The 21,683-nt window shown below is 44.3% G+C and overlaps 1 protein-coding gene across 4 annotated transcripts in view; it reads left to right on the forward strand.

The window, feature by feature from the left end:
- The window catches only part of FOXN2 (forkhead box N2), a 163,756-nt gene that overhangs the window by 49,257 nt on the left and 92,816 nt on the right, over positions 1-21,683 (forward strand). For all 4 annotated transcript variants that reach the window (XR_004644953.1, XM_034764331.1, XM_034764333.1 and 1 more), the window contains exon 2: positions 2,820-3,370. Coding sequence is in view for 3 of the 4 variants with exons in the window: in XM_034764331.1 (XP_034620222.1) it covers positions 2,834-3,370 (537 nt within the window). In the remaining variant the exon portion in view is untranslated. The remainder of the gene's footprint in view (positions 1-2,819; positions 3,371-21,683) is intronic.

Here is a 21,683-nt window from a genome sequence, read left to right on the forward strand (position 1 = left end):
GAACAAAGGCTGTGGGAGGGGTCGCTGAAGGCAGAGTGTGGGAAGCGAGCTGGAGAGATGGCTGGGAGGCAGAGATGGCTCTGACCCCCCCCAAAGGGGGGTGGNAGGAGGCCGGGGGTGCAGGGCCCTGAGTTCCCCAATACTCCGTGACAGCCAGTCCAGCCTATGTTAACTCATTTAAACAATATTGGTATGCTCAATGCCAGATATTCACAGAATAGAAAGATTTGAGGTTGTAGAACACAGTGCTGTTATGTAGGGGGCAGAGAACAACCAAATAGGCACTGCACTATTAGTGGAATCTGGATTAGTACAACATTTCCAGAACCCTATGTACCATGTGGTTCAGAATGATCTTGAAAATCATTTACAATCCTATCGCCTGGTTCTAGCATCTGAGGCGATATGGGATAGCTGACTAGATTTTCCTAAAATACACTGCTGCAAACACTTTTTGAATCTTGGTCATGTGGACAGGCAAACACCACGGGAGTATGGTTGTGCTAAAGTGTATTAACTGAAACCATGTCTGATGGGTGCATCAAAACACCGATTCACTGGACATGATCCCATCTGTAGTGTAGAGTGGCCCTAAGATCACAACTTCATCTTATAGATAGGGCTCTTTGCAAATTAAGTCCTAAGGGGGGGAATAAAAACATTTATAAGGAAGGTTAATTTGTAATTTAATAATGTAAACAGTTAATGGGAGAACTGAACATATTAGAGACCACTTATTCAGTGCTTTTCTCATTTTGTTGTGCAGAGCCACTTTACAGAAGGTGATTTCAATATAGCCACTCCTGTTGTATCTAGTAAGGTATAGCAATTTCCAAATAGTTAGCATAAGTTCAGTAATGAGGACCCAGTCACAAACCAGTGGGAGTTTAACACCTGGTTGAGACAATTTCACAAAGGTTCAGATGGTCCCAGGCTTTGGATAGCTATACCCCAACACATTTATAAATGTATTATACTTAAGGCCGCATGTCTGTCACGGAAGTCATGACTTATGCAGCTGCCGATGTGGCTGGCTCTGGGGCTGCCCAAGCAGATCAGGCAGCTCCTGGGCCAGCTGCACCGGCTGCTGCTGGGGCAGTTTGGGAGTAGAAGGGGGCTCAGGACTGGGGCAGGGGATTGGGGTGCGGGGTGACACTTACCTTGGGGGGAGAGGGGGAGAGACTCCTCGGAAGCGGCCGGCATGTCCCTGCAGCTCCTAGGTGGAGGGGCCGGGGGCCTCTGTGTGCTGCCTCCGCCAAGAGGTGCCGCCCCCCGCAGCTTTCATTGGCTACAGTTCCCCACCAATGGGAGCTACGGAGCCGGAGATTGTGGCAGGGGCAGCGTGCGGAGCCCCCCTGGCCTTCCCTCCCCCTAGCAGCTGTAGGGACACAGCACAGCCGCTGCCCGCCCCCCCCCCAGCACCAGTGGGGGTCCCAGGCTGTGCGTTGCTGCCCGCGGCACCCCCCAGACCACCCCTCCAGGGCACCTGCAGACCCCCAGCCCAAGTTTTAGTTACAGGTCTATACTACAAGTCATGGACAGGTCATGAACTGTAAGGTGGATAGAAAGCTGGCTAGATCGTCGGGCTCAATGGGTAGTGATCAATGGCTCTATGTCTAGTTGGCAGCCAATATCAAGCGGAGTGCCCCAAGGGTTGGTCCTGGGGCCGGTTTTGTTCAATATTTTCGTTAATGATCTGGAGGATGTTGTGGACTCCACTCTCAGCAAGTTTGCAGATGACACTAAACTGGGAGGAGTGGTACATGTGCTGGAGGGTAGGGATAGGATACAGAGGGACCTAGGTAAATTAGAGGATTGGGCCAAAAGAAACCTGATGAGGTTCAACAAGGACAAGTGCAGAGTCCTGCACTTAGGATGGAAGAATCCCGTGCACTGCTACAGACTAGGGACCGAATGGCTAGGAAGCAGTTCTGCAGAAAAGGACCTAGGGGTTACAGTGGATGAGAAGTTGGATATGAGTCAACAGTGTGCCCTTGTTGCCAAGAAGGCTAATGGCATTTTGGGCTGTATAACTAGGGGCATTGCCAGCAGATTGAGGGATGTGATCATTCCCTTCTATTTGACATTGGTGAGGCCTCATCTGGAGTACCGTGTCCAGTTTTAAGTCCCACATTACAAGAACGATTTGGAAAAATTGGAAAGAGTCCAGTGGAGGGCAACAAAAATGATTAGGGGGCTGGAGCACATGATTTATGAAGAGAGGCTGAGGGAACTGGGATTGTTTAGTCTGCAGAAGAGAAGAATGAGGGGGGGATTTGATAGCTGCTTTCAACTATCTGAAAGGGGGTTCCAAAGAGGATGGATCTAGACTGTTCTCAGTGGTTCCAGACGACAGAACAAGGAGTAATGGTCTCAAGTTGCAGTGGGGAAGGTTTAGGTTGGATATTAGGAAAAACTTTTTCATTAGGAGAGTGGTGAAGCACTGGAATGGGTTACCTAGGGAGGTGGTGGAATCCCCTTCCTTAGAGGTTTTTAAGTTCAGGCTTGACAAAGTCCTGGCTGGGATGATTTAGTTGGGAATTGGTCCTGCTTTGAGCAGGGGGTTGGACTAGATGATCTCCTGAGGTCCCTTCCAACCCTGATATTCTATGATTCTGTGAATTTTTGTTTATTGCCTGTGATCTGTCCATGATTTTTACCAAAAATACCCGTGACTAAAATGTAGCCTTAATTATAGTGACTGAGCAGGATAGAGGAGATACAATACTGAATTTCCTTTCATTTTGTTGGCTTAGTGGCTGCAGTTGGATAAGATTTTTAAGACTTACATTGATTTATAATTGTTTTCTTTGTTATAGACAAGTAAAATTAAATGGGTCCAGTAACTGGAATGACTCCAGATAAGAAAGCTGAAGCACCTGGAGCAGAAAAGGCTGCAGGATTAAGACAGATTTACAGAATGGGAAGCTTGCCTGAAGCAGTTGATGCTGCTAGGCCGAAGGCCACGTTAGTGGACAGCGAATCAGCAGATGATGAGCTCACAAATTTGAACTGGCTTCATGAAAGTACTAATCTTCTAACATACTTCAGTCTTGGAAGTGAGGGTCTTCCAATTGTTAGTCCTATATATGACATTGAGGGTGATAACGTGCCATCTTTCTCACCATCCTGCTACCAGAATCTGGAAAAAAAATCAGCCACTTCCAAACCTCCTTATTCCTTTAGCCTTCTCATTTACATGGCTATTGAACATTCTCCTAATAAAAGTTTGCCAGTCAAAGAAATCTACAGCTGGATTCTGGAACGCTTCCCATACTTTGCCACAGCACCCACTGGGTGGAAGAACTCTGTTCGACACAATCTTTCCTTGAATAAATGTTTCCGAAAGGTGGAGAGAAGCCATGGCAAGGTGAGATGTATGGAAAAAATGTTTTTAACAGATATAAAGTGTATTGGGAAATGAAAAAGGCTGTTTTGTTTGTTTTTAAGGAATTTTTTGGGGGGTGTATCGTACTAATATTAGATATACTGGTATGTTGAAATAATATTTTACATTTATAGCATTTTTTTGGCAACTCCAAATGCAACTTGGAAATGCCACTTGTGATAAGGTGCATATATTTTATTTCATACAGTATTTTTATTTAGCAATGTCATAAGCAGAGCTGGCAGTGACAGCTGTAGTTAAAGTTGCCTAGCACTTTCCTTAGAAGGCCCTGTGTTCAGTTGCCAATAACTTTTGCCTTACAAGTTTGGGCTGAAATTTCAGGCTCAGGGTATTCGTTTGTTTGTTTTTAAATTTCAACAAAAATAGCTCAGTTGTTTCTGAAAACTAGGTTTGGGGGAAAAAAATGCTTTGCCTATGTCAGATAATTCTTGAAATTCTCATGCTTTCAGGCTTTCGAATCTTTAAACTGGCGAGGGGGCTCCCTTGGTGCTGGAACAATGTGTTTTGCTGTCTTTGTGAAAATCCACCCAGACATAGCTGAGTTATAAGCCCCTGGAAAAAAAAATCACTTGTTTGCACGTGCTTAGTTGGGGATTATTAGAGTATGACAGCTAAAATCTGTAAAGATTCTGTTTATAGTGAACCTGGTCCATCCTAGGAGCTAGGCAGGAGTTTCCTGCAATTGATGCTCCCAGGAATGAGGGACTACTGTGGTAACAGGCACCAGTACTGAGAGCAGGAATATTGGTTCTTTTATCTTCTCCATGCTCTTTCTGCTAACATTCCAACAGCGTGGAGGAAACTGAAGAAGCAGCCTATCTGATATAGAGGGGTGAGGAGCAGAGAGAGGAACCAGAGGCAGGCTGGGAAAAGAGGACAGAACCCAGCAGGAGGAATAACAGTGACAAGTTAGCAGGCACAAGAGCCAAGGGTTTAGGAGCAAAGCCTACAGGACCAGAATGGGACAAGACACAAGAGTCTGTGACTACTAGACTGCATGTCCTCCAGAACCTGGAAATAGAACCTAGGATTTCTTATTCTCAACATTCTTCTGCTATCTAGCAAATAGCTGTGAACCTCAAGGTAATGTGTGTATTACATCCTTGCATGCATCTGACGAAGTGGGTATTCATCCATGAAAGCTTATGCTCCAATACTTCTGTTAGTCTATAAGGTGCCACAGGACTCTTTGTCGCTTTTTACAGATCCAGACTAATATGGCTACCCCTCTGATACTTGACATCCTTGTCTATTGCTCCCATTCTACTCCATTAGTTCAAGCGGTAGAGGTCTGTGCTGTGGACCTAAATATCTGAATCCTATTGATAAACTAGGTGGTTAGTATGGCTTCACATGATGGAATTTCTGGAGTCAGAGGTCCCATGGGGAAAAAAAGGGAGCTAAATTAAGGTTGCCTAGTCAATCTTAATTCTGGCATTTCTTAGTTTGTCAGTGCTTGACTTTGCAACCTTATCATTATTTTAACATAGCTTTCTTTGTATGTAATTATATGATTTACTAACATTCATTTTCAGATAAAACATCTTTTGCTCAAGTTAGTTTGCTGTGTTCTTTGTTCTATGCTTTTATTTCTCTTAAGTTTCATTTATTTCAATATTTGCATCATTCTCCCCTTGTTCAAGTGGAACACTAAGAAATATTTCAGGTTGCTTTAGGAAAAGTGCTTTATCTCCTCTTGAAAAAGAAGTATAGGCACTCGGATCCCCTGCACTCAGTTTCAGTGAAGTCTTAAATCACAAAGTGAAAATTAGTAAAGATTCAATATTTTCTTACTGTTAATACTAATAGAAACCCTCCCCCCCATAATTGAAGATGCTGTCATTTTAATAAAAAAATTAAAAATCCCTAAATGAACACATTTTCTCTATAGAAGGCAAATCAAAATATAATTGCCATTTACACTAGGAATAGTGTCAAATAATCTAATGCACAGTACAGTCAGTAAGGGTCCACTTTTCTTTATTTTTTGAAGAAAGGCAGTAGGAGAGTAGGCATTATTCAGAAAAATGTCTTTCCTGAGCCATGTGACCAGTGATTTTGTTCCACAGGGAGGCAGCTCTTGACTAGAGAATTATCCTCTATTTACTAGACCCGGGGTTCTCAAACTTCATTGCACCCCGACCCCCTTCTGACAACAACAATTACTACATGACCCCAGGAGGGGAGACCGAAGCCTGAGGCCGCCTGAGCCCCGCTGTCCCAGGTTGGGGGGGCCAAAGCCTGAGCACACCGCCCTGGGTGGGGGGGCCAAAGCCGAAGCCCAAGGGTTTCAGCCTCAGGCAGGGGACCTGTAATCTGAGCTCTGCTGCCCAGGGCTGAAGCCCTCAGGCTTCAGCTTTGGCCTTGGGCGGTTGGGGCTCGTGCTTTGGCTTTGGCCCTGGGCCCCAGCAAGTCTAAGTCAGTCCTGGCAACCCCATTAAAACGGGGTCGCAACCCACTTTGGGGTCCCAACTCAAAGTTTGAGAACCGCTGTACTAGACAACAATAGTCTGTCACAGAATTCACAATGTTGAAATCCACTTTGTGACTAACTATCTGGCATGATTGACAATCTCTGCTTGGAACAGACCTGTATTTGAATAAGTAGTGATTCTTCAGACAAGTACTGAAGTATGTTGAAGGAGCTGTATTGCATGAAGAAGCTAGAATATCATCTGCTCCCACTATGCCTGACTTTAATTAAAGTAGGCCTTCACTTTCACAAGCACCAAATTTGCATTTAAAAGACCCAATTAAAAAATTCATTGATTCATTCCTACCATGCTGTGCTGTGATATTACAATCACCACCAAGTGCTACGAGAGAGCTTAGACTTGGACTGTATGTATGGAGTCAAGTTAGTGTTAAACTGTACACAAGTGTTTGTATTTACTACTGTAGACTGTACCTAGCTGAATGTTATATACCTACATGCACACACAGCCTCCAGGGTCCCATAATTCAGTAGTGATGTGATGTCACCAAATGGCATACGAAGGGAGATTGCTTGGGGAGCCAGCCGGTTGTGGCAGAGAAGGATGTCATGCATTTCAAAAGAAGAAAAAATAATCAAGTCAATCTACTGTTTGCTTCTTAGGCTAGTCATTGGAAGCATTAAGAACATACATTTAAGATTATTGTCCTGTTATATTTTAAACACGTACATGTCAATTTTAGTCAGAGCAATCAACATGGAAGGGGAAGCTTGTGTCTAATCTCTCGTCAGGGGATCTAAGATGAAGGCCTACAGGTCATGCTAACTAAATGTTGACATATTACGAATGGAACTAGAGGTGACTGACAAAATAGTAAGGTACTTGGGATTCTGGGCTCTTTTTCTTTCTTCTTTGGTTTCTGTCCATCAGCTTAGCAAAGTTGATGGGGCTAAATTAAGTCCTCCCACCACTTTCTGTCTTGTACCAGCTTCACGGCTTCATTCATCTTTAAATCTTTTTCTGTGTCATTCTTCACCATTTCTATTCAGTGCATCCTCGCTCTTCCTCTATTTCTAGTTCCTTGTACTTTGGTATGTATTGCCATGCCATGGTATCCTTTCCAGGACCGTTCCTGACACGTGTCCAAACCATCTCAGTAATCTTTCTTGAATCTTCTGTAACAGCATTATTTCTTGCCCTATCCATTTCCTTATCACTTTGTTTTTTACTTTGTGCTGTCTTGAAACTTACAGTATTCTCCTCAGCTAGATCATTTGTGCAATTCATCAGCTTACATTCATCAGCTTACCTCGTATTTCAGCGTTCTGACCCATATGGCAGTATCAGCATGACAGTTGTCTCATAGACACTTATCTTCATCTTTATCAAAATGTCTTTAGTCTTACAGATCTTACAGAATTTTCTAAACGCAGGAACAGTTAGTCTGATTCTTCTTTTAATATCCTCGTCACAATTCTGATTCTTTGATACTAGTCCTCTAAGGCACACAATTTTTTCCACTTGTTCTAGTTCTTTGTCTCCGACTTTGATTTTTACCTCTTACTCTTGTCTTCCAGTTGCCATAGTTTTTGTCTTCTCTGTTGATCTTCAGTCCAGATTTTCTGCTATCCCAGTCTACTGTGTCAGTTATTCTCTGTACCTACTACTTGGTCAGTGCTATCAGTTCTATATCATCTGCAAATCGAAGATTGACCTTCCACATACCATGACTCCATATTTCATCTCTCAGTGTTACAGCCATTGCTGCTTGCAGTACCATGTTGAACAAATCTGGTGATAGTGTTCATCATTGTCTCACTCCTGTGGTCAACCTGAACCATTCCATTAGCTTTACTTTCATCACACTCATTGACTTTCTCTAGATATTTTTTATCAGCTTGATCATTTTCTCAAGGATGTCCTACTTTCTCAAGACTTAGAATGTGGAGAAAAGAGTTATGGCATCAAAAGCCTTTTTACAGCAACTCTGGCATCTATAATATGTTTAGTTGTGTTCGGTGTACTACTGTGATATCTGTCTTCACCTTAGTCTAAATACAGCCTGTTCCTCTGCAAGCGCGGCGTACAAATAACTCTTAGAGTATCTCTACACTGCAATGTAAGCCCATGCTTGAGGCCTGGCTCAAGGCTAACCTCCCTTGCAGCTACACTGCAATTGTGCTAACCAGGGCTCAGACCCAGGTTCCCAGGACCCTGCAGGGCTGGAGAGTCCAAGCCATGTTGCTTTGCAGTGTAGACACAGCCCTGCTTGACTCAGATCTTGGGAGTCATCCGGAAGTATCCCGCAATTCCATGAGACAACTTCCTTCGTCCTCTCTATCCCAACAATCTGTAGTCCACACTATTGGAAATGGAAGCCACACCCCCTTTGCAAACGGCAGTACTTCAGGTCAACATTAACCCATTCTGTTCTGATCACCAATCTGCAAGCACACGATCAGAAATCCTCTTGGGTTTGCAATGGAGAGAGAAACGATCAAGTCCTTTGCAAAGCGATCTGCTTCTTGGTAATGTGCAGGGTGGGCAGTAAAGTTTTCCCACAGTGCACCACAGTCCTAGTGCTAGAGTGACCACATTTTTGGGAGTGGCACTAGGAAAACGGATATGGTTACTTTGACTCAGGTCTGAGCACTGCAGTGTGGATACCAGAGCCCTACGTTCAAGCATGGGTCAGAAAATTCTTAACCTTTAGTTAAAATACAATGTAGATGCTCAAGCCTGTATTTCCTTAACATGGGTGAGCTGACTACAGTCCCATTAACCCTGGGCTTATATTGTAGTGTAGACATACCTTTATTCTCCCCTGCAGTATCTTGGTGAATGCTTTTCCTGGAACTCTCAATAAGTTGATTCCTTACTAGTTCTTGGACTCGCTCATTATCACCTTTTTTATAGATCGATACTATTATCATTTTCCCCATGTTTGGCACTTGTGCTTGCTTGTAAATCTTGTTGAATAGCTTGTGCATCGCCCTTATCGTGTATTCCTCACCTGCTTGCAACAGCTCTGCATTATGTTGTCACTTCCCAGCACCTTTTCCTTTTTCAAACTTCCTGTTGAGATCTTTACTACTACTACTACTATACTACTACTACTAAGAATTCCAGTATGTGCTCTCCCTCATTTATAGTGGGAAACTTTTCCAGGAAACTTTGCCAAACCGGACAGTCCCTCTGCAAAAGAATAAATGGACACAAATCGGACATCAGGAATGGTAACATACATAAGCCAGTAAGTGAACACTTCAATCTCCCTGGTCATTCTATTACAGATTTAAAAGTCACTATCATTGAACAAAAAAACTTCAGAAACAGACTTCAAAGAGAAACAGCAGAACTAAAATTCATTTGCAAATTTAACACCATTAATCTGGGCTTGAATAGGGACTGGGAGTGGCTGGCTCATTACAGAAGCAGCTTTTCCTCTCCTGGAATTGACACCTCCTCATCTATTATTGGGACTGGACTACATCCACCCTGATTGAATTGGTCCTGTCAGCACTGGTTCTTCACTTGCGAAGTAACTCCCTGCTCTCCATGTGTCAGTATATAATGCCTGCATTTGTAACTTTCACTCTATGCATCTGAAGAAGTGAGGTTTTTACCCACGAAAGCTTATGCCCAAATAAATCTGTTAGTCTTTTAGGTGCCACCAGACTCCTTGTTGTTTTTGTAGATACAGACTAACACGGCTACCCCCTGATACTTTTTCCAGGACAGTTTCATCTACAGTTTTATGCACGTTGCACAGCTCTTCAAAGTATTCTTTGCATCATTTATTCTGTTCTTGTTCATCCTCAATTTTTTGCCCCGCTTATCTTTCACTGCTGACACCTTCCACTTGTGTCCCACTCAGTTCTCTTATCTTGCAATACAACTGCAGTGTCATGTTTCTCTTTACATAGTCTTCTGCTTCTTAGCGTTGTTCAATTATCTAGTAATTTCTCTCTCGGCTTTCTGTTTTATCCTCTGGTCAACCTATTGCATTCAGCTTTTAGACTTGGGTCTTCCTTTTTATTTTCCTTCAGCTTCCTATGCTTGTCACTCCACTGCAACTCAACTCCATCCATTATACACCTAGTTTTCATCATTTAGGCCTTATAGCCCAACACTTGTTGAACTGCTCTCTTTTACCCTATTCCACATCTCTTCAAGGTTCATTTTCCGCATGGCTGCTTTGTATTTTTTCCCTCATATCTGGCTCTTTCAGTTTGTCCACACCATAGATCTTCATTCTTAGCACTTTTTCAGTTGGTCTCAGCCTCAACCTCATTGATGCCAACAACATATGATCTGATCTGATAACGGCAGCAAATGATCTATACAACACACTCGATTTCCATCTGCTATTCACATGTACAAAATCTATCATGTTCTTTGTTTGCCCATCAGGTGATATCCAAGTCCACTTTCTCTGCAGCTTTCTTGTTGAAAAAGTGTGTTTATCATCACCAGGTTGTTACTTTGGCTACTAAATTTCTGCCTTTCTCAACTTTCATTTTCTTGACCAAGTCAAAATTTGCCTATCATTCAGAAATTCCAATTTGATCCTACTTTCTCATTAAAATCTCCCATAACCAACAACACGTTTTGTTTTGAAACCTGTTATATTGTTTTCTGTAGCTGTAAAATTAGTTTCTTTCTTGCGCGCTGCCGAGGTCAATGCATATACTTGTACTAGTATGGCTGCACTGGATTTGATTCTGAATATTGCCTTCAGCATATGGAGAATTTGCAGGTTAAATGCCATAAGATCCTGGCTTTCTTTGGCTTTAGCACAATGCAATTCCATCCTATGTCTACCATCTTCTTTTCCTGAATTCAATATCCTTTGTTAATCATGGTAAAATTCTCCTTTGCCTTTCCATCTCATTTTGCAATCACTGATGATTTCCCACTCCTATCTTTTCAACTTGTTACCATAAGAGCTCCAGCTTTGTATAATGTTCTTACATTCCATATTCCAATAAAGGCTAAGAGCCTTTGAGTTCATCACATAATTCCATATTCTGCGTACTGTTTTTTTTTTATTATTGCATACTCTTTACCCCTGCTTTGGTTTCTGCAGTGAATGCAGACTTAGTTTGTCTGAATGATTACTGAGCTGGCATGCTTTTGTTTTCTTTTCCATTTTTCTTTCAGTTTCTATGGTCCAGTATTCATTAGGTGTTTGTCCACAACTCCTTGTTTTTTTGTGGTTGACCAGTGTATTGTAATCTGTCTTCAATGCTGCTCTAAAGCTATTCACTAGCATGCTCCAGTACCGTTTCTGCCAATGTTATATTTTGGAAGTTATATTACCATCTTTGTTGTAGGAAACAACATGCATTTGGAAGGCCATATACACCCTTTCACTAGTGATCACCACTAGCTGATCTCACTAGGTTTAGTATGCCAGCGGAGGTAAGATTCTGGGATGTGGTACTGCAGGGCACATAAGAATGGCCACACTGGGTCAGACCAAAGGTCCATCTAGCCCAGTATCCTGTCTTCCAACAGTGGCCAATGCCAGGTACCCCAGAGGGAATGAACAGAACAGGTAATCATCAGGTGATCCATCCCCTGTTGCCCATTCCCAGCTTCTGGCAAACAGAGGCTAGGGACACCATCCCTGCCCATCCTGGCTAATAGCCAGCTAATATCGTCCATGAATTTATCTAGTTTTTTTTTTTAAACCCTGTTATAGTCTTGGCTTTCACAACATCCTCTGGCAAGGAGTTCCACAGGTTGACTGTGCGTTGGGTGAAAAAATATTTCCTTTTGTTTGTTTTAAACCTGCTGCCTATTAATTTCATTTGGTGATGCTTAGTTCTTGTGTTATGAGAAGGAGTAAATAACACTTCCTTATTTACTTTCTCCACATTAGTCATGATTTTATAGACCTCTATCATATCCCCCCTTAGTCATCTTTTTTCCAAGCTGAAAAGTCCCAGTCTTATTAATCTCTCCTCATATGGCAGATGCTCCATACCCCTAATAATTTTTGTTGCCCTTTTCTGAACCTTTTCCAATTCCAATATATCTTTTTTGAGATGGGGTGCCCATATCTACATGCAGTATTCAAGATGTGGGCATGGATTTATATAGAGGCAATATGATATTTTCTGTCTTATTAGCTATCTCTTTCATAGTGATTCCCAACATTCTGTTCACCTTTTTGATTGCCGCTGCACATTGAGTTGAGTCATTGTGGATAGTTCTCTGAAAACATCCAAGATCTCTTTCTTGAGTGCTAACAGCTAATTTAGACCCCATCATTTTATACATATAGTTGGGATTATGTTTTCCATTGTGCAGTACTTTGCATTTATCAACACTGAATTTCATCTGCCATTTTGTTGCCCAGTCACCCAATTTTGTGAGATCCTTTTGTAGCTCTTAGTTAAGTCCAAAGCAGACTGCAATCTTGAATAGTTTTGTATCATCTGCAAATTTTGCCACCTGACTGTTTAATTCTTTTTCCAGATCATTTATGAACATGTTGAATAGGACTGGGCCCAGTACAGACCCCTGGGGGACACCACTATTTACCTCTCTCCATTCTGAAAACAGACCATTTATTCCTACATGTTGTTTCTCTTTTAACCAGTTACCAATCCATGAGACAACCTTCCCTCTTATCCCATGACTGCTTACTTTACTTATTACTCTTTGGTGAGGGACCTTGTCGAAGGCTTTCTGAAAATCTAAACGCACTATATCCACTGGATTCCCCCTTGTCCACATGCTCAAAGAATTCTAGTAGATTGATGAGGCATGATTTCCCTTTACAAAAACCATATTGACTATTCCCCAACAAATTATGTTCATCTATGCGTCTGACAATTTTATTCTTTACTATAGTTTCAACCAATTTGCCCAGTACTGAAGTCAGGCTTACCGGCCTGTAATTGCCAGGATCACCTCTTGAGCCCTTTTTAAAAATTGGCGTCACATTAACTATCCTCCAAGTCATTTGGTACAGAAGCTGATTTAAATGATAGGTTGCAGACTACAGTTAGTAGTCCTGCAATTTCACATTTCAGTTCCTTCAGAACACTTGGGTGAATACCATATGGTCCTGGTGACTATTACTGTTTAGTTTATCAATTTGTTCCAAAACATCCTCTAATGACATCTGAGCATTTCACAGTGACTATCACCATTCTGGTCAGGTGGTCGGTTATCTATCCCTACTGCTATATTATTATTAGAGCATGGAATTACTATCCATAGAGATTCTCTGGTACGGTTCGGTTCATTTTAAGATTTTTACTTCATTTGATTCTATGCTTTCTTTCATATATAGTGCCACTCCCCCACCAGCATGACCTGTTCTGACCTTCCGATATATTTTGTACCCTGGTATTACTGTGTCCCATAGATTATCCTCATTCACCAAGTTTCTATGATGCTTGTTATATCAATATCCTCATTTAATACGAGGCACTCTAGTTCACCCATCTTATTATTTAGACTTCTAGCATTGATTCATAGATTATAGGACTGGAAGGGACCTCGAGAGGTCATCGAGTCCAGTCCCCTGCCCGCATGGCAGGACCAATGGTTTTGAAGCACTTTCAAAACTTGTCACTTTTTATCTGTCTGCCACTACATTGAATTGTAATTGAATAAGACTTCTTTTCATTTGACTGTTTCTCATCAGATCCTCCCTGTATTTTATCATCTTCCAGACTCTCCTCTTTCCTAGGATATAGACAATCTCATTTAGTAGATCCTCCCCTAAGGGATGGCTCTGTCCGAACCACATGTTCCTCTGCAACTGTCGGCTTTCCCCCAGCCCTTAGTTTAAGAACTGCTCTACAACCTTTTTAATTTTTAGGTGCCAGCTGTCTGGTTCCATTTTGGTTTAGGTGGAGCCCATCCTTCCTGTATAGGCTCCCCTTTTCCCAAAAGTTTTCCCAGTTCCTAATAAATCTAAGCCCCTCCTCCCTACACCATTGTCTCATCCACGCGTTGAGACCCTGCAGTTCTGCCTGTCTAACTGGTCCTGTGCATGGAACTGGAAGCATTTCAGAGAATGCTACCCTGGAGGTCCTGGTCTTCAATCTCTTACCTAGCAGCCTAAACTTGGCCTCCAGGACCTGTTTCCTATCCCCCCCCTACGTCATTGGTACCTATATGTACCATGACCACTGGCTCCTCCCCATCACGACACATAAGTCTATCTAGATATCTTGAGAGATCCACAACCTTCGCACCAGGCAGGCAAGTCACCATGCAGTTCTCCTGGTCATCTCAAACCTAGCTATCTGTGTTTCTAATGATCGAATTGCCCATTACTAATACCTGTCTCTTCCTAATAACTTGAGTTCCCTCCCCCGGAGAGGTATCCTCAGTGCGAGAGGATACCACAACATCATCTGGAAGGAGGGTCCCAACTATGGGATTATTTCCCTCTACTCCATTTGGATGTTCTCCTTCCCTGAGACTTTCATCCTCCTCAACAGGACAGAGGCTGTCAGACAGGGCAGTGGGACCATTCTACTGTGTCCCAGAAAGTCTCATCTATGTACCTCTCTGTCTCCCTTAGCTCCTCCAGCTCAGCCACCCTGGTCTCCAAAGCCCATGCACGGTCTCTGAGGGCCAGGAGCTCCTTGCACTGAATACACACATATGCCACCTGCTCATAGGGCAGGTAATCATACATGCTACATTGGGTGCAATAAACTGGATATACTCTATTCTGTTGCTGGACTTCTGCCTGCATTATCTTTTTACTCCTGAAGTTAGTTCCTTTGTTGAGGTTTTGTTTTTATCAGAGTTTTGTGTGTGGCTTAAGTTTAAGGAATGTAACGTGTATCTAGCCCCCCACGCCCCCTGTAAACTCCCTTGCAAAACTCCTCTGTTCGCTAGCTCCTCTGGTGGCTTAGGAGCAGGCTTTTTAAAGCCCTGGTTTTCCTGAGTAGTCACGGACCCTGGTTTAGGCTGATGCATGCTAAAGGGCTTAGGGATCAAAGCCTCGTTAAGAAGCTCTCAGTCTTGCTTAGCAGGCTGTTAGACTCAGCACCCACACGGTCAGCACATGGTCCCCCAAACGAACAGATTCAGTCCAGCAGCAAGCATACCACACCACCACCTCTTTCCTCCCCTTCCACAGATAGACAGATAGACAGACAGACAGAGACAGACGACGAACTTACCCAAAGGGTCATGTAATTGCTCCTCCTTCACGTGGAGAAGTCCCTCGCAAAACTCCCGTTAGCCGCAGCTACTTGGAGCCACTAATGAGAGTTGAGAGAGTCACCGTAACCAACTGCAAGCAAACCATCACTTGAGGGTATGGTTGTCTAATATGCAGAGGTATTATGTTTTGAACTCACCCGATACATACCTTGGGTCCCTTTTGTCTAGTGTGTGGGTTTTCTCCTTTAAACAAAGATGTCGCCAATCTGGAAAATCTCTCACTTCAGTAGTCACCAATCACACCTTGAATATCTTGCATATTGGCAGCAGGAACTACAGATGGTCTGATTCTTTTCTCTCCCTAGTGCAAATCAGGAGTAATTCCATTGAATCAATGGAGTTATACTTGTGTAAAACTGATGTGAGAAGAGAATTAGAATTGTTATCACTAGTTGTGACCTGTCTAGTTGGAAAGATGAGATAAAATTCAGAAAAGATCTTTAGTAGTCTCCAGAGTAGTGAAAGCATTTAAAAGAACAGAACAGGATTTTCAAAAGCATCCACTTTCCAACAATTATTCAACGGTAAGCATTAAAACTACAGCTCAGAGGGGAAATGATTTTCCTGTCCCACAAATATTGAGACATCAAAAATCTTTCCCATCACAAATCAGGACAAAAGTCAATCTTGAAATTTTTCACAAACTACTGATGGAAAAAAAAATCCTGATCAGGCCAAGCAATATGTTTTATTTCCATAATTTCAAAATGTTTTGTTTTCAGTCATTTTAAGTCTTTCTGAATGTAAATTAAGTACATTTTTGAAATGAAAAGTCATGGTACCTCCCAAAAATGAAACATTTTGTTTTGAAAATGTCAAAACAGAGCATTTTGACAATCTCAAAACTTTTTTGATCGGGAGATTTTATGAAACCAGCTGTTTCCTGCAAACAGTTTCAGTTTTGACAAAATGACATTGATGGATGGAAAAAATGTTTTGAGTGGGAAAGTTCCTGACCAGCTCTAATTAAAACCCTTATTTTCTGTCAGCTTTATGCTGGGATCATACTGTGAGGGGTTGGGGGAGAAACTATAGTGGTACTCTTCCAAGCTCCTCCCACCAAATAAGCTCCACCAATGAGAATCAGTAGACTGTGCAGATGTTCAAAATATGATCACGCACACTGGGCTCCTCCATCTCATTGTTCTTTTCATAGGCTATTTAGAATTGGCTTTCCCCATGGGACGTTTCATTCCAGGCTATCCCATGGTAAGGCCACTACTACTTGAGCTTGGCTCCATTTGGGAGACGTCACATGTCTTGTGGATTCTGCTAGGCACTTTGGGCTTGGCTCCTTCTTGACTGGTGGGGTGGTGAAAAGTGGTATCTCCTAAGCCAACTCACTGGTGGTGCCAAAATGAGGTGTCACACACAGTATATTGTGCAGATCTTCAGAATAGAATCCTCCCTCTCCTTTCGTATGTGCTTTGATGAACAGTGAAATAGTTAATACTGTAAATGTTAACATTATTATCACTAGGTCTCTGAGTTAGGACCCCGGAGATGTTTCAGATACTGCAAATGCAAGCAGATACCATGGCATCAATTACAATCGGTTCATATTTTCAAGGCTATTTCAGCAACCAGAATAGAGATCCTTTTTTTAAAAAAAATGGAAGGCTTACATTCTGCAGAATAAGAAGGTAGCATGAAAGAGGTGCTGGTATGCCATACCAGTGTGTACCCTCAAAATTTGAGCCCTGCCTTTATGTCCCAAAATCTTCACAATGGGTTCTTCCTTTTGTATATGCTTGGAGACAGACCAGACTTATAACACTGGACTTAGCTATATGATCACTTTCGGAACCATTATTCTTTCCAACAAGGTTCTAACTGCAATGCTGTGATTTTTACAGAATTTATGTTCTTCTAAAGGAGCAAGAAGCTGCTTTTTCTTGTTTTTGTTGTCTGACACCTTTCATTTCCTGCCTCCCACTCTTCACAAAATGTTGCACTTCCACAAACTCCCTGCAGCCCAGTATAGAGAACAAAGTCTGTATTATCTGCTGAGATCCTTAGCAGGCTCATGAGACCTCTGGCACATGGAGGAAGGCACAAAATTGCCCAAAATTGGTAATGGAGCATCTGAATTAGACATCTGGCTTCTATTGGTGTTCTCTCAGCAGTGGTTCAAAGAGCAGTGACCCTACTGTTATCACTTACTCAACCAGGAGTGAAGAGAAAGCAGCACACCAGCTTCTCTCTAAGGGCAAGTGATTTATCAGGACTCAAGGGCACCTGTATTCCTTCCTTACTAGCCAGAAGGAATTTCTCTTCCTCCTTCTGCCTCAAACATCATGTGATGTATATACACCTCTACCTCGATATAACACGAATTCGGATATAACGCGATAAAGCAGCGCTCCGGGGGTGGGTGGGGGGGAGGGCTGCGCACTCCGGCGGATCAAAGCAAGTTTGATATAACGTGGTTTCACCTAAAACACGGGAAGATTTTTTGGCTCCCGAGAACAGCGTTCTATCGAGGTAGAGGTGTATTTGTTTTTCTAGTTACAAACTGGAAATATGCCTTCATTCATGTTTTCTAATTTAGGTGTCACTATCCCAGCAGCCTGTTCAAACAGTTCTTCATCACCCAAAGCCTCCTGGAATTTTAACAAAGTTCCTCCCTCCTTCACCCCCCAACACCCTCTCCCTCTGCCCCCAGTTAACAGTAGGAAGCATTTCTTTAAAGAGTGGGAAGACTCTCCTTCCACCTCTAAACCCAAACTGAATGAGCCTAAATCTGTTTCTAAAAGGTGTTCCTCTAAAAGAAAATGTCTATGAACAAACTTTCTTTGGAGTCCACTTTCTCAACATGCAAAAAGTCCAGTAAGGATCTCTGGACAAAGAAGTAAAAGCTAATCCTGAGCTCAGATTCTGCATTTCACTCACATGGAGCTCCAGATCTTGATATCTGTTCTTCCCAGATTCATTGTCTGATCACCTACCATATATAAACACAGGTACCCAAGATATCCAAAGGCACAGAAAGAACAGATAATCTTCATTTATCTTCATCCCAGGAGGAAGGTGAGCTGTGCCTATCAGAACCAGGGGAAGAGGAGGAAGAGATGGAAAACAGGTTATTTTCTCCACATCTGTGTGGAATTGTTGTCAAAGGCATTCTCCTCTGTCTAGGGTGATGACTTCTCTGTCAAGAATCTTTCAAAGATACAGGATTAATTGTGTGAATTGGTTTGCCATAGTAATTTGTTTGAATTCCTTCTCTTCAGTTCCACTTATTCCCAAACCCTAAAAGTTTAATTATCAAACCAAACCACCCACAAGCTTAAGGAATGGCGGGGGTAATCATAACTTCCCTGCATGGAAAGGCTATTTTACACAACTAAACCAGATATTGATATTCACACCAATCAAGCTCCCAGCCTTCTCTGCTGGGGCCTGGTCTGGAACATTTGGATTCTCTTGTATTCGTGGGGACAACACAGCATCCTGCCCCTCTGGCTTCCAAGCAGAAATGATGGTCCCTAGCATTTAAAGAAAATAAACAGAAATCAACTGACTGAAAAGAGAAATGTGATTCATAAGGATAATGTCAGATAATTTCTGACGTCATCAGCAACCTGCTAAATTTTGCATATTGCACCAAGGATTTGGAATACAGCCTGAATGTGGTGTTTGTAGAGCACAGGTGGGCAAACTATGGCCCACAGGCCACATCCGGCCCATGGAATCCTCTTGCCTGGCCCCTGAGCTCCTGGCCCGGGAGGCTAGCCCCCGGCCTCTCCCCTGCTGTTCCCCCACAGCCTCAGTGCGCCGCACTGCTGGTGCAATGCTATGGGTGGCCGGGCAGCGCAGCTACAGAGCTGCGGCCTGACCCAGTGCTCTGTGCTGTGCAGTGGCGTGGCTGGCTCCAACCACAGCTGCGCCACCAGCCACCGGTGCTCCAGGCAGCGTGGTAAGGGGGCAGGGAGTAGGGCAGTTGGATAGGGGACAGGGGAGTTTGAGGTGGTGGTTGGGGCGGGGGTGTGTATAGGGGTCAGGGCGTTCAGAGCGTAGGGAACGGGGGAGTTGAATGGGGGCAGTCAGGAAGGAGGGGGGGTTGGATGGGGCAGTGGGGGATAGTCAGGGGCAGGGGTTCTGGGGGCGGTGAGGGGACAGGGATCAGGCTAGGTGGATGGGGCAGGGATCCTGGGGGGACCATCAGGGAACGGGAGGGTTGGATGGGGCAGAAGTCCTGGGGGAGCCGTCAGGGGGAAAGAAGCCGGGGGGGATAGGAGGTGGGGCTTGGGCCATGCCTGGCTGTTTGGGGGGGCCCAGCCTCCCCTAACCAGCCCTCCATACAATTTCTGAAACCTGATGTGCCTCTCAGGCCAAAAAGTTTGTCCGCCCCTGTTGTAGAGGAAGGTTGTTCCCTAAATTACTGTTTCTTCCCCCCACTCTTTTCTGGAAATGCTAGATAAGGATATGGTATTTGATTATCATGTGACATAGATTTTAATAATATGTAAGTAGCAGGCCTGCACAACTCGTAAAGCAGCGAGGGGCATATTACTCCAAAGAAAATAGCTGCGGGCCGAAACCCCCCGGCCGTGCTGAAACACGCCCCCCCCCCAGCGTCACCCAGCCCCGCCGAACCCCGTCCCCCCTCCTCCCCCCAGTGCCGCCCAGCCCCCGTGTAAGCAAGCAGGACTCACCCCGGCGGCGCCTCCTGCTGGTCTTCTTGGGAATTAGCTCATCCAGCCGTTGGAGCGACCTCTGCAGGCCGGTGTCCCACTGCTGCTGGCTCTGTGTCCCTTCTGGACCCCGGTGCCCTTTGATCTGGGGTGCTGCCCCCTGGCAATACCCCCACACTCTGGCTCTTGGTCTCCTCTCTCTGGGGAACCCCCAATCCTCTAATCCCCACTTCACCTCAGTATAAGGCTACTGCCAGTCACTAACTAGCCCCCGTGCCCTGGGGTAGACTGCAGTATATCAGCCACTCATCACAGGCAAGGTTGGGTTTGGACCTGCTGCCTCCCTCTATAGCTGGGCTGCCTCTCTGCAGCCCTGGTACTGGTCTTAGGCCCTTAGCTAGGTCTGCAGCTTGGGGGTTTTCCAGGCTGGAGTTCCCCAGCTCCTCTAGCCTTCCCCAGCCCTGCTCCACTCCCAGTACCCTGCTCAACTCCCTAGCAGCCAGACCCTTCTCTCTCTACAAGCAGAGAGAGACTTCCTCTGGGCCTCTGGCTCACAGCCTTTTTATACAGGCCAGCCGGGGCCTGATTGTGGCATGGCCCAGCTGCAGCGGCTTCCCCAATCAGCTCAGCTTTTCCCCTGCCATAGCCCTCCCCCAAGGCTGTTTTAAGCCCTTCAGGGCAGGAGCGGGGTAACCACCCTGCTACACCCCCCGAAACACATTCCCCACCCCAGCGCCGCCCGCACCACGGAAACAAACCCTCCTTCCCCAGTGCCGCCCCGCCGAAACAGCTGTGGGCCAAAAAGGAAGGGTTTTTTGGGGGGGTGGGGGGGAGAGGGTGTGATACTTTATTAAGAATTTTTCAATTAAAGCAAACAATTTTTTAAATTATTTTAATTTTTTTTATGAATCATGGAAAAATGAAAAACACCTGTTCCGTTGAAAGAAAACATTTGTACTTTTCATAATTGTCTTGCAAATTTAATGAGAGATATTACATCTCTTTTCGGCAACAAGCTTGTCGTATTCGGGGGTCATATTTGAAGTGGATATTTTCATAATGTCTTCCAAATGGTCGTCAGTCAGAGAAGAACGTTGCTTGTTTTTATTCATGTTCATGATGGAAAATGTTTGTTCACATATGTAAGTGCTTCCAAAAATGCTGAACGTTTTCAGTGCAACTTCAATAAGATTCTTGTATTTTTCATCGTCCAGACTTTTGTAGAAGTCCCACAGGCTGCTTTCTCTGTGCTTATTTCGGTAAACTGCCGAACATTGAAGTTCAGTAATCTCCAACTGCAAATCTTGTGGCACTTCCTCTGGATCCACAGAAAAGGGATCTTCAGTCAGCTTCAACTGGATGTCATCATCTTTAGACAAAGTACTGTATTTTCTGGCGTATAAGACTACTTTTTAACCCAGGAAAATCTTCTCAAAAGTCGGGGGTCGTCTTATACGCCGGGTGTCGTCTTATAGGGCGGGTGCTGAAACTTCCGAGCCGGACTGGAGAATCTGCGGTCGCCGCATATGGTGGGGGGAGCTCAAAAACGGCCGCGGCCGCATCCCCGCCCGATGACGAGGTGAGGGGGCGCCTCACCGGGAAGGTGTAAGTGAAGGGCGGAGCAAGCTGCAGGCGTCCGGGACGCCCGGGGTATGGAAAAAAGAGATAGAGCGGCGCTGTGCCCAGAAAAACACGCCTCTTTCACCCGTCTGGCCCGCCCTTGTATCCTATTACCGTACCTCCTTCTCTGCCTCTCAGATCTCGCTCCTGAGGACTGCAGTGAAGCGGTGCAGGTGCGCATGTGCGAGATCTGAGAGGCAGAGAAGGAGGTAATAGGATACAAGGGCGGGCTAGACGGGTGAAAGAGGCGTGTTTGCGCTACCGCTCTGATAGTCTTGGAGACAGGGAGGGCTGGGCAGGCAGGGAGAGCTGACCAATCCAAGCAGACTTTGTATACAACAACCAGCCAATCGCCGGTAAGGTACATCGCTTGCC

The sequence above is a fragment of the Trachemys scripta genome, chromosome 3 (assembly GCF_013100865.1).
Source record: "Trachemys scripta elegans isolate TJP31775 chromosome 3, CAS_Tse_1.0, whole genome shotgun sequence".
NCBI lineage: Eukaryota > Metazoa > Chordata > Testudines > Emydidae > Trachemys > Trachemys scripta.